The following is a 16,533-nucleotide window of genomic DNA, read 5'->3' on the forward strand; positions in this document are numbered from 1 at the left end:
TGGAAGCGTTTGTTCCGCCTGTATGCCCAGGTGTCAATACACATGCCTTTCACCATAGAGTGTACACCAGCTATTACGGGCGAAAATGTGCTATTTCTACATGTGGTATTATGAAAATGTATTATAAAATTATATATAATTTATATAGTTTTGAGTGGTTTTCTTAATTTGATTGAACAAAGCAGGGTCACTGCTTCAGTCCACCTTAAATCGGACCAAAACATATACCTGTTCCTCAGCCACGCCTTGATAGTTTGACGTCATTTCTGTCAGCCAGACACTCTGTTGTATGACGTCAATATTAGCATTCCAAAGGGACCGGGGTCCAATCACAGCGCCGCGGGGGCGTGGCCTCGCGTCTCATTAAATCAAACTTGCAGCAAAGACGCGTGTGGGGCTGCAGAGCCTCTAGGAGCTTCACAAGCGCATCACCTGGCCAGGATTAGGGGACAATACCAGAGCAATAGCGACAGCAAGAACCGCCCAACTCTATTAACACAACTGAGATATTTGACCTGCGGGAGAGGTGTGCAGCTTTTGGATTCAGAATACTACGGCTTGCTTTCTTTTCCCTCTCTGTTTTTGTTCTTAAAAAGGACAGTATGCTGCCACTGCTATTGCAGTCTGCAGTAAAACATCCTGTGTCGGGCTATATATGCGCCGTGCAAGCCAGACTCGTTTGCCAGTTTACAGAAAGTGATTAGTCTGCACAAATTGAAAGAATCATTTGTATTTTGTTTTTATATGTGGTGATGAATAAAACAAACCAGTGACACATTGTTAGATGCAGGAAAAGGGTTATTATTATTATTATTATTATTATTATTATTATTATTATTATTATTATTATTATTAGGCTAATACTATAATTACTGCTGCTGCTCGACTGACTAACGGAATTAAATCTACAAGATCAAATTGTGAATAGAAAATGGGAATCCGATATATTTACATATCCTAGATCTCAGGAATCACCAGCGTGGATATCGCTTTACACCACTGACGCACGGGGACCACAGGTACACTCACTTTGTCCCGGAAAGAACAGGACCCGCACCCGCACCCGCACCCGCACCCGCACCCACCGCCTCCCGCAGGATGACGGAGAACAGCGAGAAGGAGAATGAGCCCCAAAACCGGGATCTCCAGCGCTCACCTGGCACTGTGTCTGTCCAGCCCGAGTCCAAGGTAAGACCTGCCAGCGCACCTGCCTGCATTCTCCCGAGAAAAATGTGTAGCTACTACAGCAGGCAGAAAACTCATCATGTTCATTTCCTGTGGACATGACAGTGGTCACCGGTCTATACACACCTGCCTTTGTCTGAAATGTTTAGAGAATATCTATACTATCTAGGCAAAGCACAATCTATTATCTTTATTGTTTAAATCGGCTTCTGTAAATTAATATCAATTCGCAAACTGGAAAAAGCACACGAGTAGAGGGCCTAAAATGTGTAAGATTTAAATAAATAATTACAAACTTTGAAATAATATAATAACAAGCGTTAATCGGGTCAATGTTTGGCTCTGCTGTTAAGAAACCGCCAAACAGAATTTGCTTCTAGATCTGGTTCTCATGAATCAGTGTTGCAGTGTTGTCTTTATTACACAGCTAATTTCCACATTATGTGGAGAATGAAACCCCCAGTTCAAAGCCGCAGTCTAGCCGCACGCAGCGTTTGGAAGCGCCCCCGAGGCTAATGCATTTATTCTATATAAAACCTCTTATCTAAAATCATTCACTGAACAACATCTTAAGATTCTTGGAAGACATACATTTTGGCTATGAATCAATGTATATAAACAGTTTGCAGCCGAAGAGCACCTAGAATAGCTTCGCCTCTTCATAGATATTTTGGTATATGAAGCTGCAAAAGGTGCAAAAGATCAAAATCAGTGACGTGAAGTACTTTATCATAGTATAAGGGCGTATACTTACGCATCACTGGAACAAATATAGTCTATCTTAATGCACGCAGTAGTGATCTTTGTACCACGTACTGCTGTAGAAGTGTAATGTATTGACTGGAGTTTAAAATTCAATTATAGGTTGAAATAGGCTATTTGTTTGCGCAAGTTTGTACAATTTCCTCTTTAGGATCAATTCTGTATGGTCGATTGAAAAGCGACAAGCACTGTAAAATAACTGGGCGTTTAGAGTGTTTTCTCGGGTTATACTGTGAGTGTGAATAGTGTTACCCCCGAGAGGATGGGGTGTAAGCGAGGAAGGGTTGGTTGGCAAGAGTCCACAGTGGAAATCCCGCAAATAGACGCATTCGTTCCCAGAAGCTGTGAAATGACACATTTTCTTCAGTATAAACGCACGTCTCATTTAGTGATTTATTAGGTGCTTGCAATTTTAAAATGCATTTCGAACATGTTTCACTTATTGAACTTACTGATATTATCCGATCATTGTTTAATACATAACCAGGAATTATCTGGTTGTGTATACGCAACGAAACAAAATAGCAGGCTGCGTGCGTCATACTGTTACACAGCCCATTTGTCTAAGATGCGAAATTTCCTAACTGGTTGCATTTTCCAAGTACATTACATTTTGCCCTGCAAGCTCTAGGTAAATTTCCACTGATTGGACGAACCTTTCACCAATAGTGCACACAGCTATGAATCCGCTTCCACTGGCCTATATTGTTGAAAATGTATTTGTATGTGAATTTAAATATGTAAGCACGTGTATATGAAATTACCGTTGAACATGCACAGTATCGTTGAAGTGAAAATAACAATAGTATTAGTAGTAGTAGAAGTATTAACATTGGAAGAAGGGTTAAGGTACATTTCCATTCTGTACTTGTTACACTTGACAAATAAGGTTTAAAGCGATGCAATTTTATTCATTGGGATTTTTAGAGACCGCATTCCTTTATATTAACTTCCATTATTGTGTAGAGAAGAATACTATTGTTTTAATAAGAACATTTTTCCCCAGGTGTCTTTTTTCACAGATTTATCTTAATTCTCTGTGTTTTTCCAGATGTTTATAAATATTTTGTCAAATATATAAAAAAAAAAACTTAATAAATGCTACATCTCTGTTTTGAAAACAAATATTGGCAGTTTAAATAAATATGTAAGTAAAAGCTATCAATATTTAGCTATGCAATACATATTTAACTTAAATCTCAAATCCGGAACTCGGAAAATAAATATTTAGCTTTGGAATGAACATTTAACTTAAATCTCGGACTGACAAATAAAATATAAATCTTTGAAATAAATGTGTGGCTTAAATTTGGGATTCTCAAACTAAATATGTTGCTTTGAAATACATATTTAGCTTAAATCAACATCATTGTGTTTTGAAAAATATTTAGATAATATGCAAATAAGCCTGGCCTTCTCAGCACAGAGGAGGTGTGGCACGCCTCTGAGTATTATAATCTGAGCCAGGTGCAACTAACACGTCATCAAGAGTTTTTGTGATCTAAGGGTAGCTGACCAATCAGTGACAGAATGGCTCAGAAAAAACGATGCTGCAAATGTAATTTTCAGATTTTTCAGTGGGATTGGGCCCTCAACACGGCAGGGGCCAGAGAAACAAAAACAACCCTTTATTTCATTTTGAGGTGTCTGAGATCCGTGCACCCTCCCCAAGACTGGAGATAATCCACAGAGTGGTGGGTGCCACTGTCAAGAAAGAAAAGAGCTTAGAAATACAGCTGTGTGAAATCCCACAGGAATAGGATATGAATGCTTTGTGCACTTTCAGTGAGTTCTAAGGTTGATTACATGTATAAGCACTAAGCTCATCCCTAACCCTGACCCTAACCTTAACCTTGTTATGTGATTAACAGTAAGTGTGTAAGATAATCTTGTATTACTCCTGTAGTATTCATACATCAAATTACTAAGAATTGGCGCTCATTATTGTACAGTGTCACCAAAAAATGTACCCGAATAGTTGCATTTAGGACTGCTGAGGTCACAAGCAATGCATTTTTAGTGTGGGAATTATTTATTCTGATAATATCTCCTACTACTGGCATCCAGTTTGAGTTTGACATCACTGGGCATTATTGTGTGGGCCAGCTGGAGCACTTAAATGGAAGATCCATACTGTTAGAACGTTTCTCATTTTTTATTATTGGAAAAAAGCATTTCCTCAAATTCGGTTTCAGAATAGAGGCCCCTGGTTCAGTAGTTTCTGTATCTCTTTTACTTGGGTGTAGGGTATCAATTCAGTTGGGCTTTGCTGACGATTGATGATGTGTCGGTGAGATGCTATGGTGCTGTAGAATCCCAGTAGTTCAGTTTCAGAGACCGTGCTGTACACATACACAACCTATTCAGCCACAGACACACAAAGACAGACTGGGAAGCACATGACACTGACACTAACGATTACAATGTGTATATGTAATCATTTTAATAAATGTCCATTTTTTTTAAATTAAGCTACCTTGTGAGGTCAGCTGAGTATGGTACAGCATCTGGCACATTTCTTCCTCAAAAATACTGCAGTGAAACAAACTTAAAAAGAGATCCTGGAGGTGTAAAAAGTCCATGGTGGGCTATCCGCACCTTGTTCACTTGTTTTATGTGAAATATAAAGGGTGTAAATGAGTAACAGGCCTGTTCAGCTGGCAAGGCAAGTCAAGCTCAAGATATGGTTAACAAGAACCTGGAAGTGTGAAAGGTGCTGAGTGACGGACAGCCGTTGAATCTCCAGAGACTGCTCTGGGCCCCTAGAGCTTGTTTATTTCCAGTGTGGGTGCTGAGAATATTGGACTAAGGAGATTTTCACATTTAATAGGCATATCAGTCAGAAATTAATTGGGGAGCTGAATGTATTAAAAAAGGATGTTTGCAGGGAAGGCAGTGCCTTAGGGGGTAGGGGGTAGGGGGTAGGGGATGGGGGAGGCAGAGGTTAAACACTTCATCTGTGGCCACCTTTAAACTTTGCTGTGAAGAAAGATAACCCATATAAATGAACAATATCTCCACTGTTGACAGTTTGCAAGAAATACGTAGTGAGTTACAGTTCTGTAACGATGGTAAAAGCTCTCATTTTTGAGCCCTGCATATTTCCCATGGTTCTATGCAGCACAGAGAACGAAAGGGGCTGCAGTGCTCTCTTTCCCGGTTCTTCTGTCCCTGCTCTTTTGTGCCGTCTGAAATCTATTTTTGTTTGGTGTTTGTGAATTTTTAAAGAGCGCTCTCTTTTCTGCTGTCAGTTTGTGCCGAGAGCAGCTGATGGCACCCTTCACAGGGCTCTGCTAAACAGAAAGTGACAGTCTCCCTCAGTCTGGGGAGAAGAAGGAGAATGACAGAAGGTGTGGTACAGATTGAGGGAAGGGGCATGCAGGGGGAACAGAAAGAGGGAAAGAGGGAGGGAGAAAGAGAGGGTGAGTTAGATAGGAGTTATACTGATTGAGAAGTGGGGAAGGAAGTAGGAACATAGACTGTAGGGGAGAGTAGGGAATCACTGTATACTCTGTGCACATATACTGGGTAAGTCCTCAGTAGAGAGAGCAGATGTCATGAACTGTACGATTCGAAAACCACAGGACTGAGGAAGATGTGTTGAAACAACGTATGTATCTCTTCCTGTGATTACTGAAAAGCATAAATACAGAGAAGCAGAAGACCCCAAAGCACAGAATAAGGGAGGAAAGGTGGGGAGAGTTACACTCTAAAACTTGAAGGTTCTTTATTGGTTCTATTTAGATACTTTGGGTTCTTCATGAGTTAAAGGGTTTGTTTAAGAACCGCGAGGGTCCGTCATAAACAACAGATCATGAACCCTTTTTCATCATGACTGCAGTTGATTAAAGATACATTTAAGATTCTTTAAGGATCCTTGTATTCAAGTAACCTTGGGAACCCTAAAAGGTTCTTATTTTTAGAGTGTATGTTAGAAAGACACGGTGTGATGCACAGGCTCTGGACGTCTGGGGCTGCCTGCTGCATTGCTATACTCTTGTATAAAATAGATATTGCACTGTCAAGGCTATTAGAAGAAGCATCTGGAGCTCAGAGAGAGGATTGTGTCCCTGTGAAGTAATAATTTTGGTGGCTTCAGGGTGGCCACAGTGTTTGGGACTGCAAAACAATGGTGTCATGTTTGGAGCACTTTGTAGTTATAGCTATAGCCTGGGAGATAAATGTTTTGAATAGAGACATGAGTGCTCCATCACACACTCCCATGGCAGCACACTCAACCCGCACTAACGGGCAGAGTGCCAGGACATGTGCAGGACTCTAAATACCAAGACCTGTGTCAGAGTATTGATTTGTGTTCTGTCAGCACTCCTCCGCCCCTCCAGCCCCTGTCAGGTACATAACTGAGTCTGACATCCTGCTTCATCAGAGAGGGAGAGCTCAGTCTTGCTGGACCTGTGGGGAATTAACATAGATTAAAGTGAGTGCTAATTTTCCAGTCTATTTCTGTGCTAATGTGGTGTCCGAGGTACTACTCCTAAAATACCACATCTGCCTGCTCAAGCTCACTTTTTAGTCTTTGAGATCCCTAGGTGAAGAATGTAAAAAGCATATCAGGCAGTCACTCAACGAAATCAAATCCACACACGTGGATCCACCAGGTCCTTTTTATTTTCTAAAAGAATTAGACTGAACAGTTAGAAAAGTAAGATTTGGCCCAAGATTGACTACTGTGCAGGTTCTTACTTTCATTTCCCAAAGAACATTTTGTATTTGATCGGAAGGTTTCTACAAATTTCTGACCCTGGTCTGCTGCTGGCTGTTCCAACATCTGTCGGCTCCTTCAGAACTCGTGAGAGTGAAGAAGATAGATGCTGGAAGCGCTGCAATGCCATACTTTCTACCAGCAAAGTCCTGATTCAGCTCTCGAGCTATGGAAGAACTACAAACTTTGCAAAATAAGCAAAGTGATGTACATTACAAATAGCCAACAGTGAAGTAAGAAAGCACACCAATCCTACCTCCAGGACAGAGTGCTTTTTATTTTCTAAGAGATTGTTTGTGGGAGATTTGCTTTCCTGTCCTTCATGCTTCTAATTTCAGTTGCTAGCAATTCCCCTGCCCCAGGGCACACTTACTCCTGTTATAATTTGCAATAAGAGATCAAATGAGTTTGCCAATTCTGAGACCCACATTTCTGTGCCCGCAGTAGGGCTGAAATTACAAGGTCCACATAATTGGTACAATCCCATCACAATTTGAATGTGAAGACCATTTCAGGGGGGAGGGATTGTGACGTAACACAGAGACCTTCAAGGGGTCACCACTTGATCCTATTATTCCAGGACTGTTTGACACAGGGCTGGGACACGTGCCACTAAATGTTAATAATTCCTAAGTATTGTTGTAAGGGCAACAAAGAAGCAGATTCTCCTTTTCAAAACAATGTTTTTGTCTTTAAATTGTACTTCAGTACAAGGATCTATTTTAAGTGTTGTGCCCTAGATTCCTTTTTGTGTTCTTCAGAGCTTTATTAAGAAAACAGAGTATTTGATCAGTTTCTGAGTGTTGTGCCAGTTGTAAATCTGAAGAGTTTGTCATGAAGCTTGTCAGACCGTTACAATCAAGAGTCCCCTTATGCTCCAATTAAAGTTTTCTGTAGGATTGAATGCTTCTCTTTACCTTTTTGTGTAAAGAAAACCAACTAGCGATTTCTCTATTTTGAGATTGGGTTTTAGAATTGCCTTGACAGATGTATGCTCTAACAAGATGTTATCTCAGTCTGCAGACAATTGAGGAGATCCTGCTCCAGTAGAGGGGAATTAAAAGGTAAATTCATGTGACAGAGCCTTATAATAAAGAGTGGATCAGTGGCAGGTGGTGAAGAGCCTGAGACAAGGAAGGAGTGCAGATCGCCAGTAAATGAGGAACTGATTGGGGCAGAGTCTGTGCTGGGAAACATGGAGTGGCTGTTATTGCGTTGCTGAGAATGGTGTCTGTGTCATTAGTGTGGCTCTCACCGGGATGTCTACCTCCCCCCTCTAGCGCTGTTATTACTAAAAAAAAAAATGTTTCCTTGATCTTCTTAACATTTGGAATCGACAATTATATTGTATCTTTTCTCTGGAATTAGGATGTATTCATCAATGAGGCTCACAGCAACAATTCTAGCGAGCTTTGAAAAGGCTTTGAAAAGATCAGGTACTGAGCCACCTGCTTCTTTTCACCTCACAAGCCCCACAACGAAAACAGACACGATCCAGCCGTGTTGAGGGGACCGGTACAGTACTTACCAGTAATACTGCTGAGTTCACAGGATACCCAGTAAGTCGTATGAATCACTGTTGTGTGATAAGCCGAGAAAAGCCTGACCAACTCAAATCCCCCTGGTTAGTTGCCCAGTTTCCCATCGGGCATCACAATCTTAGTCAGCTGTGAAAGAGCTCAGACTCAGAGCAGTGCTGTCTGGACTATAGGGCTCAACCTTCACTCCAACTGGAGGCTTTTAGCAGTTTAGTCACTAGTCATTACTCTTTAGAAGTTTCTCTTTATAGCCACATTCCGCCTTTTGTCTTCCTCAGTCTCCCTTTTCCTCCAGATGGTGTGGCACGTTGCCTATACCTGGCTGCTGATTATCAGAGTCTGTGTGCCTATGTGTGCTGGCCATGGCGTAGGAGGCCTGCGCTGACCTTTTCAGATGCATCTCATCCAGCTGAGGAGGGGAGAAAGAGAGAGACTGTTTATAGCGTCTCCTCTCCTACAAATAACATTTTGTTTCTGAGAGACTGCACACTGTTCCTCACACAGAGCCTAGGGGACATTGTATGTGAAGAAAAATCTGGCAGAGTACGGTCGTGACATTGTCTGAATACTTAAACCAGTGTCTCTGGTTATACTTCCTACATATTCCATACAGTAAACAGTAAACATACAATAAAAGTGTATTATTGTAGAGCAACTGGGAATGAGAGGCACAAAGGACAGCAGATTGATATGATATCAATTGTGCTGGGGGGAAGGGAGAAATTATAATACAATAATAGTGCAGTATCATTACAGAGATTGATGGTGGACCTGCTGCAAGGTAACCTTATAATATGAGGCAAGGGAGGTCCGCTGGGATTGTGTGTTAGGACCGGATGTTGCAATGTGGTAAAATGCCAAGAGGATGACTTGTCTTTTGCTAGATTTGCTAGAACTGGAAATCATTTAAGCCTTGTCTGTTAAAACGGAGAGCAAAATTCTTCTCCATAGTAAAATAAAAAGCTCTGAACATCAATAAGTGTGAATTGTAATTTACATTTTCAACAACTGTGGCTTTGGTATAAATGCATTCAAGTGATTGATTAAAATTTGTATTTCCTTGCCCCAGTTGACAGTGACATTTTTTTAACTGTTCTTTCATGCGTTTGTGTGTAGATGTGTGTGCTTGTTTTCTGTGACGAAGGGACACTGTGTTATATTACCTGAACTCCATCTTGTACATTCCTTACAGCCTTAGATTTATATGGAACAGAGATAGAGAACTAGACAGAGAAAAAATGTGAGGCTTCTTCACTGAGGATGATGAATTATAGTGCCTTTATAATAGAGGGAAGGCAAGGTAGACTTTGTGGCATGTTTATATAAGAGGGTGGATGAGAGAGAGAGATGCAGAGAGCACAGCAGCCTCATAGTGGATCGGAGAGCCTGCGAGGGGGAGTGAGGCGGGGAATAGAGGGCCTTGTCTGAGCTGACAGCCCTGTACGAACTGTAATCAGCTTCACGCAGCGTGTTGTTAATTTGAGGGCAGTTTTAAGATCGAGGAGCATCAGAGCGCAGTGGATTTGTAGGTCAGAGGATTAGAAAAAGCATGTCTCTCCTGCCAGTTCCCAACGGGATGCGCCGGGAGGAAGAATTTGGAACATTTGAGAGTGGATCCAGAAGACTATTTTAAAAGCCACCGAGTGTTGGAGGGGTGAATGAAAGTCTTGGGCCTCATTACAGCAAATAAGTCATTTACAGCATCTTCACCTTCCTGTTATTTAATTTCTCTTGGTATACAAATTAGCCTGGTGCAATGCTATGGAACCCTGTGGTCCAACATTGTGCACTGCAATTGTCCAACTCTTACACGTCCCCTGCCCCATGTCCTCCTATTCAGTCTTGAGCAGTTTTAAGCAAGTATTTGAGCTTGAGTTGTTATTCAGTAAGCTGAATACATTTAACAGCATACAAATCTCTAAGAATATAGGGGATACGAGGCAAGATATGACTGAAATCACAACTGGTGGACAGTTAAAGGGTCTCTTGGTGTCCTGTGCTGATTCAGCAAAGGCACAGTTTTGCAGATGGAATCATTTTTAATCCATAATTTTTAGCTGTATGTAGGCAAATTTTCCAGGGACACTGGCAAGTGATTGTGCTTGCAGAAATGTGTGTTGGATTAAAAGGAAGTGGGAATGCAACACAAGACCAGCACATCACCCTCCTGTATTTTTGTTCTTCAATTAAGCATACGTCAGATTGATCTCCTCTTGGCTGTTCAGCTGGTGTTTATTAATAGATCATCCTGCTCTCTCCAGCGGGTCCCGATCCAGATGAGTAAGCTGTGCCGCTCTGATGGATGGGAGTTATCCCCGCAGGAGCGTGTTTTTGCGATAACAGTTGATGTCAGCAAAGAGGAGAACAAAACAAATTATTGCGGCGAGCTTGTGGCTGCCGCTCACACACTTGTGTGACAGCTCCCTCTCTGATCACTCCATCCGCAGTGCCGGGGCCAGACAGACATGCTGATCTGTGTCGGACCCCACTCCAGGGACTCTGAGAACAGGTGCGCACCCTTGGGGCTCTGGGTTGTGCTGCGGAAGTCGCACAAAGAAGAATAAAAGAGTCTGCAAATGAGAGGAATCTGTCTGAACCGCCAAGCTTATTTGGTAGCTAGTTATTTAATGATTCTCATTCTATTTTGGAATGATCCCAAGGAGAATGCTTTAACAGTATGCCTGAGGAATTTGGTCACACTGTGTTGAGAAGTGTCTCCTGTTTTCTGTTATGAATGCCTTTAAACTTAGTTTCCAAATGACCAAAGAAGGCCCCTGGATTGACAAGGACCCTTTAAGATTTTGAATACCCAAATCAAGTAATATTAGCATTAGTTGAAAAGCCTAGCTATATTTCTTGGCTTTCTTCCTGTTAAATTATACTGTAAAATCTCTAGCTTTCACCTGATTACATAAGATTACACACTATAGAGAGCAATGACAATAAACAGAGCAAAACAATACAAAATGCATTAGTGTTCATGAAATATTAATTGCAATATATAACCATAATAACATGGATGATGCAATGTAGCAGATGATGTTCAGGACTACAGTGTTCTTGGATAACAAGCATGTAGAGTTAGAAATTAGACACATTTTCTAGTTGTCTGGTCCTCTGTATCAGACAGTAATAACAGTTTATATATTGCCAAGCAGAGAGAAGCAGAACAACGAATCATGTCATTGACAAGTGCAGTCTCTAAAAAATATAATTAAAAAGATACTTTTTGTAGAATTGCAAAAAACAAAACATCCTAATTGCGTTAAATTCACTGAATATACTGAACTGAATGGAGCTGGGAAAGATAAAAACACAATGTGGATTTGACAGGGAGATGGATGTAGGAGAGTTAGGAATAAGAAAGAGATCGTTCAGTCCTCTGAAGAAAGATTTGTAAACAATTTGAAACCGACAAATTAAAAGAATGGAGGTTCAGTAGTCTACAACTGAGATGATTAAAGGGGAACTTGATAGAGGTATTCAAGGTCCTAAAACAATCGATAAATATACTTAAACAGGACAACACTAGCGGGAATCAAGAGGAAGTACTTTTCAGACTGATAACATTCCAGTTAAACTCTTAGTGATGGTATAGAGTTAACAGGCCTGGGGCACATTGATTGGGGCGGTGTGGGGGTTGCAGTAAATGGGCGAGCTGCAGAACAGTGGAGAGGTGAAGTGCACAGGTCCCTCCCCGAGTGTCTGCACCACCCCAGATTGCATCTATATTTCAACACTCACAATATTAAATTATTGATCCTGCCTCTCACCGACTCAAGAGCTTGAGACCCAAGCGCTAGCAAACACACGGACAACTTAATAAACAGATAAACAGAAACACAAACACAGAGCTATTGAGTGTGACTGCAAGCAGGCCAGGTGGGGGCTGGGTCTGTCCTGGACCTGTACTGTACTGTGCTCTGACAGTCTGCTCCATTCTCAGCTCTCAGACTGGCAATGGGCTGCATCTAATGAAAACTGCCATTACCCTTCTCTGTGTTCGTAATCTCCTTTTAATGGTTATGTTTCTATTTCTACTCCTTGATGACTGCCATAGAAGTAGGTACATAATCCTCTGCATTTCATGTGGTTGAGCCTCAGTGCGCCGTTAAAGGGTTCTGAAGACGGTTCAATAAAATAAATCAAATATTAATTTTCAGCAGCTTCTTGCTTAATGTGTCTACTGGGGCTGGGCTGTAAAAGACCCATTGAAGGTATTTTCAGTGGCGCCGTTACCTGATGACGGTTAACTGGTTGACGACTGTGGCAATGTTTTTCTACTTAAAATGTCTCCTGCATCAATATCAGCATCACCTGGAACTAATCAAATAACCTTTTACACCAATGATGGAGAAGACTGCCTCTGTGAGGGCAACCTAAGGGACTCTTGCAGTATTGATGGCATGTTATTATACCATCAAACAGGGGCTCGTGAGAATTTCTAAATAGATTTCGTACACCGGTCTACCATGAAGAGTGTGGAATGAGGGCCAAGGTCAGCCCCAACCTATACATCTCCCTATCCTGCTGTCACCTATGTGTTAGAGGGGGATTTTCATCAGATGTCCTCATATATTACAGTTATAACGATGAAATTATACTCAAACCAGTTATACAATTGCACTTGATTTAATTAAATTGATTCTAGTTTTGTGTATTTTAAACACCGCCAAACAAAATCATTAGCCATCCTATTAAATAAGACCTGCTGTAAGGTAATCATGCTTGGGGTATTTGATTAGATCACAAATCATAGAAGAGTGATGGTGTTCTTCAGTAATAGTGTTTTTTTTTTCCTATACTATATTTTGTATTCCCTCACTGCAGTGAGTCCTCCTCCTCACTAGGTGGCATCTTCCCCTGTGCCTGACTCTGGTCCTCTCCTCTTTCTTCACAGCTGCAGAGGCTGAAGCGCTCGCTCTCATTCAAGACCATGATGCGCAGCAAGAGCGTGGAGAACTTCTTCCAGAGGTCCAACAGTGAGATTCGGTTCCCCAGCGACCTCATCACAGCGCTGCCCCCGTCTCCTCCCCTGCCGCCTGATACCCCTCCTCTAAACCACGGTGACCCCTCCCAAAGCCCCACCCCCTCTCTCAGCCCCAACGCCTCCCAAAGCCCCAGCCCCTCTCTTTCCTCCAAGCCCCCAGCACAGCTCCGCCCTGTGAAGACCCACTGTTTCCAGGAATATGTCTTCCGCCGGCCCACCTACTGCCAGCTCTGCAAGCACATGATTGTTGGTGAGCTCCCAGGGTTCCTCTCCCTTAATTGGCAGCTTCTACACAGACACACTTCTCATCACTACAGGAACACATCTTCGCAATGACCTGTCTATGAGCTACAACAAGTATACAGTCTTGCATAGACCAACAATAGTTATATTTAGGAGAACATACAGAAGAGACTAATGCAAATTGTATGCCTTTCACAATATTATTTGAGACATCATATTTAACAAATAAGCTTCCAATCCCCACACTAAGAGTTCATACGAGACAATAAACACTCAAAATAAAACAAAAACGCCTCATACTTTGCTGTTCGGATTGTATTTAAGCATTAAATCGTAACATTGTGACACAAACCATCTCTATAATGCCACAATACCATTCTGACATGACAGTGCCTCGGTGCAGTCTGATCAGGACCAAAACACTTGTCCTCCTGGTACTGACACAGTGTACTGACATATGCTATGGATTAGTACTGACCCCAGACAGTTATATAGAGTATCTTTGCCCCCAAAGTCATATGCCCACGATTATTGTCCATGTGGAAATATAAATTATACATTTTATCAGGCCTGTTCCAATGTTTTAGTGGTGTACAAATCTAAATTGGATGATTTATTACTGCAGTTAAAGTGAAAACTGATGTGTATTTCCACGTGTGATTTTGGCTATCCATTTGGAATTACGTGTTTGTTGTAATTTATGTATAAGACAATGGAGGTATACCACATCAAAAACATTAATGAGGTTAATATTCAAAACAATACATATGAGGTTAACTCTCGTTTTGAATGTTAACCTTGTTTATGTTTTTGTTTGTTATATATAATACTGACGTTTCGACAATCATAACAGAAGTGTTTTAATCAGGGCAGAAATTAAACTGGCTCTTTAATATTTATATATGCAACAGAACTGGATAAATTATAGTCCACTGACACATTTGTTTCATTCTTGATAGTAAATCTACACCCTTGCATAAATAAATGAATACATTAATTTCTTATTAAAGCTACTCTTCTGCCAGGCAGGGCATATTTATTAACTGTCCCATGAACCCGCCAACTGTGAGCATGCACTGTGCAATAATCAATAATGCACACCCACACTTGGCAGATCCCCCCAGAGACCGACAGGTACAGATTCATGACAACCTGCAGAACTTCCCAGCCCCTAAGAACCTGTATAGGGTGACCACACTACATCCCCTTACAGTACTGTGGCTCTGGACTCTGGAGCATATGGTTGTGGGTTCAATCCCCAAGTGGGGGGGCATTGCTGTTGTACCTTTGAGCAAGGTACTTTACCTAGATTGCTCCAGTAAATGCCCAGCTGTATAAATGGGTAAAATGTTAAAAAATAATGTGATCTATTGTAACAATTGTAAGTCACCCTGGATAAGGGTGTCTGCTAAGAAATCAAGTAGTAATAATACATAGGGCACTGTGTTTGTGACTTTTTTTTTCTCAATTGTAATTCAGTGGTTATGCTCTCGATGTCCCTGCAGCCTCCCACGTTATATTAATTCAGTCCCCAATTAAGAAATCAACAAATTGCTAATTGACTAATTAGGAAATATGAACTAATTACAATTACTATAACTTCTAATTGAATACAATGATTGTTAAAACAAACAAAGACCTAAACATGTAGTCAAAACATTGCAATCAAAACTCATGTCATTGAGCTAATACACACAACAATGTATACCGTCCCATCCCTACAGGAGAGCAACATTTAGCACCAGAGAAAAAAAATAATAATCAGAAAACGAAAGGCTGAAATTGACAACTATTGTTTGAATGCCAACAGGATGTTATTTTAATTCTGACAGAGGCATTTGTGTGTGCTAATATTCCCCTGAAACTAAATGATAATCCCAAACTATATGCAAACATGTAATACATGTGGGAGTAAGGTCAACAGCAGGTCAACTGAAAAGGGAATATATACCCCAAACTGCTGATTTGCATAAGACAAATGTTGTACAACTGGTAAAGATGTCTGATAGTGTAACTACTACTGACAAGTCTACAGATGCAAAATATCAGTATGTTTTGCAGATTTCGTTTGTTCTCCAAGGACTATCAAATACCTCAGAACTGAAAGTTATTCTAACTGATAGTTATTCTGTGCTCTGTGAATTACTCATCGGTGGCACAGGGCGTTGTGAAACGTTAAAACACATTTTAAATGAATTTTAATAAAGTGACTATTTTTTTCTGATAATGCCAGCTATCGTTCAATTTCAAAACTGTTCCTCAAGGGATGATGGGACATCACTTTTCACACAGAAGCACCTGAAAAGCCTTATAAAGAGGTGCTGATAGGCCACTTGACCTACCCCCTCTACAGCCCAAGTACACTGCAAGCAGACAACAGCCTCTTTTGCCTTTCACAGTGCAAGAGAAGCCATCCGTGTGTGTCGGACTGTTTTTGCATTCCTCCTCACTCAGTGTCTAGCAATTTGCTTTCTACATAATATATTACAATACTCTGTTGTCCACCAAGTGTGCTTCTTGTGTGGGTAGTGGACCAACAGATTCCCAATTTAATAATTTAGTTTTGGTGTCCCAATTCAGGTCATGTAAAGAAATGTAAAGGTCATGTAAAGAAACGGTGACTATGCTTTTACAGTGAATATACAGCTCTGGAAAAATTGAGACCACTGCACATTTTTCTTAAATCAGCATCTCTACATTCCATTCATATTTTTATTTGGAATTTGGGAGAAATGTTGTCAGTAGTTTATAGAATAAAACAAAAATGTTCATTTTACCCAAACGCATAACTATAAATAGTAAAACCAGAGAAACTGATAATTTTGCAGTGGTCTCAATTTTCTCCAGAGCTGTATAATAAATGAAAATGTTGACCCTCAAAGAAAAATCCCAGATAGAATACACAAAAGTATAGACAAAGGACAAAACAAGGCAAAGGTATGGTTTCAGAGACTAATCGAAAACAATACAAAGAAAATACAATAAACAAAACAAAAAATCCAATAACTATCCTTCTGTCAATGCAATTCATTATATACCTCCACTCTCCACCACACTGCTACACTCTCCCCATTTCTTGGTTTCAGGCCCCT

General features: G+C 40.8%; 1 protein-coding gene across 2 annotated transcripts in view; it reads left to right on the top strand.

The window, feature by feature from the left end:
* The first annotated feature begins 415 nt into the window (after positions 1–415).
* LOC136746443 (SH3 and cysteine-rich domain-containing protein 2-like) overlaps positions 416–16,533 on the top strand; it is a 35,860-nt gene continuing 19,742 nt past the window's right edge. Inside the window, exons 1-3 of one of the 2 annotated variants that reach the window (XM_066698937.1) lie at positions 416–526; positions 962–1,188; positions 13,109–13,448. In XM_066698937.1, coding sequence (XP_066555034.1) covers positions 1,099–1,188; positions 13,109–13,448 — 430 coding nt within the window. In that variant the 5' untranslated portion in view covers positions 416–526; positions 962–1,098. Of the gene's footprint in view, positions 1,189–13,108; positions 13,449–16,533 lie in introns of both variants that reach the window. The other variant, XM_066698938.1, reaches the window with a different exon arrangement.

This window comes from Amia ocellicauda, chromosome 3 (genome assembly GCF_036373705.1).
Source record: "Amia ocellicauda isolate fAmiCal2 chromosome 3, fAmiCal2.hap1, whole genome shotgun sequence".
In the NCBI taxonomy this organism is placed as follows: Eukaryota; Metazoa; Chordata; class Actinopteri; order Amiiformes; family Amiidae; genus Amia; species Amia ocellicauda.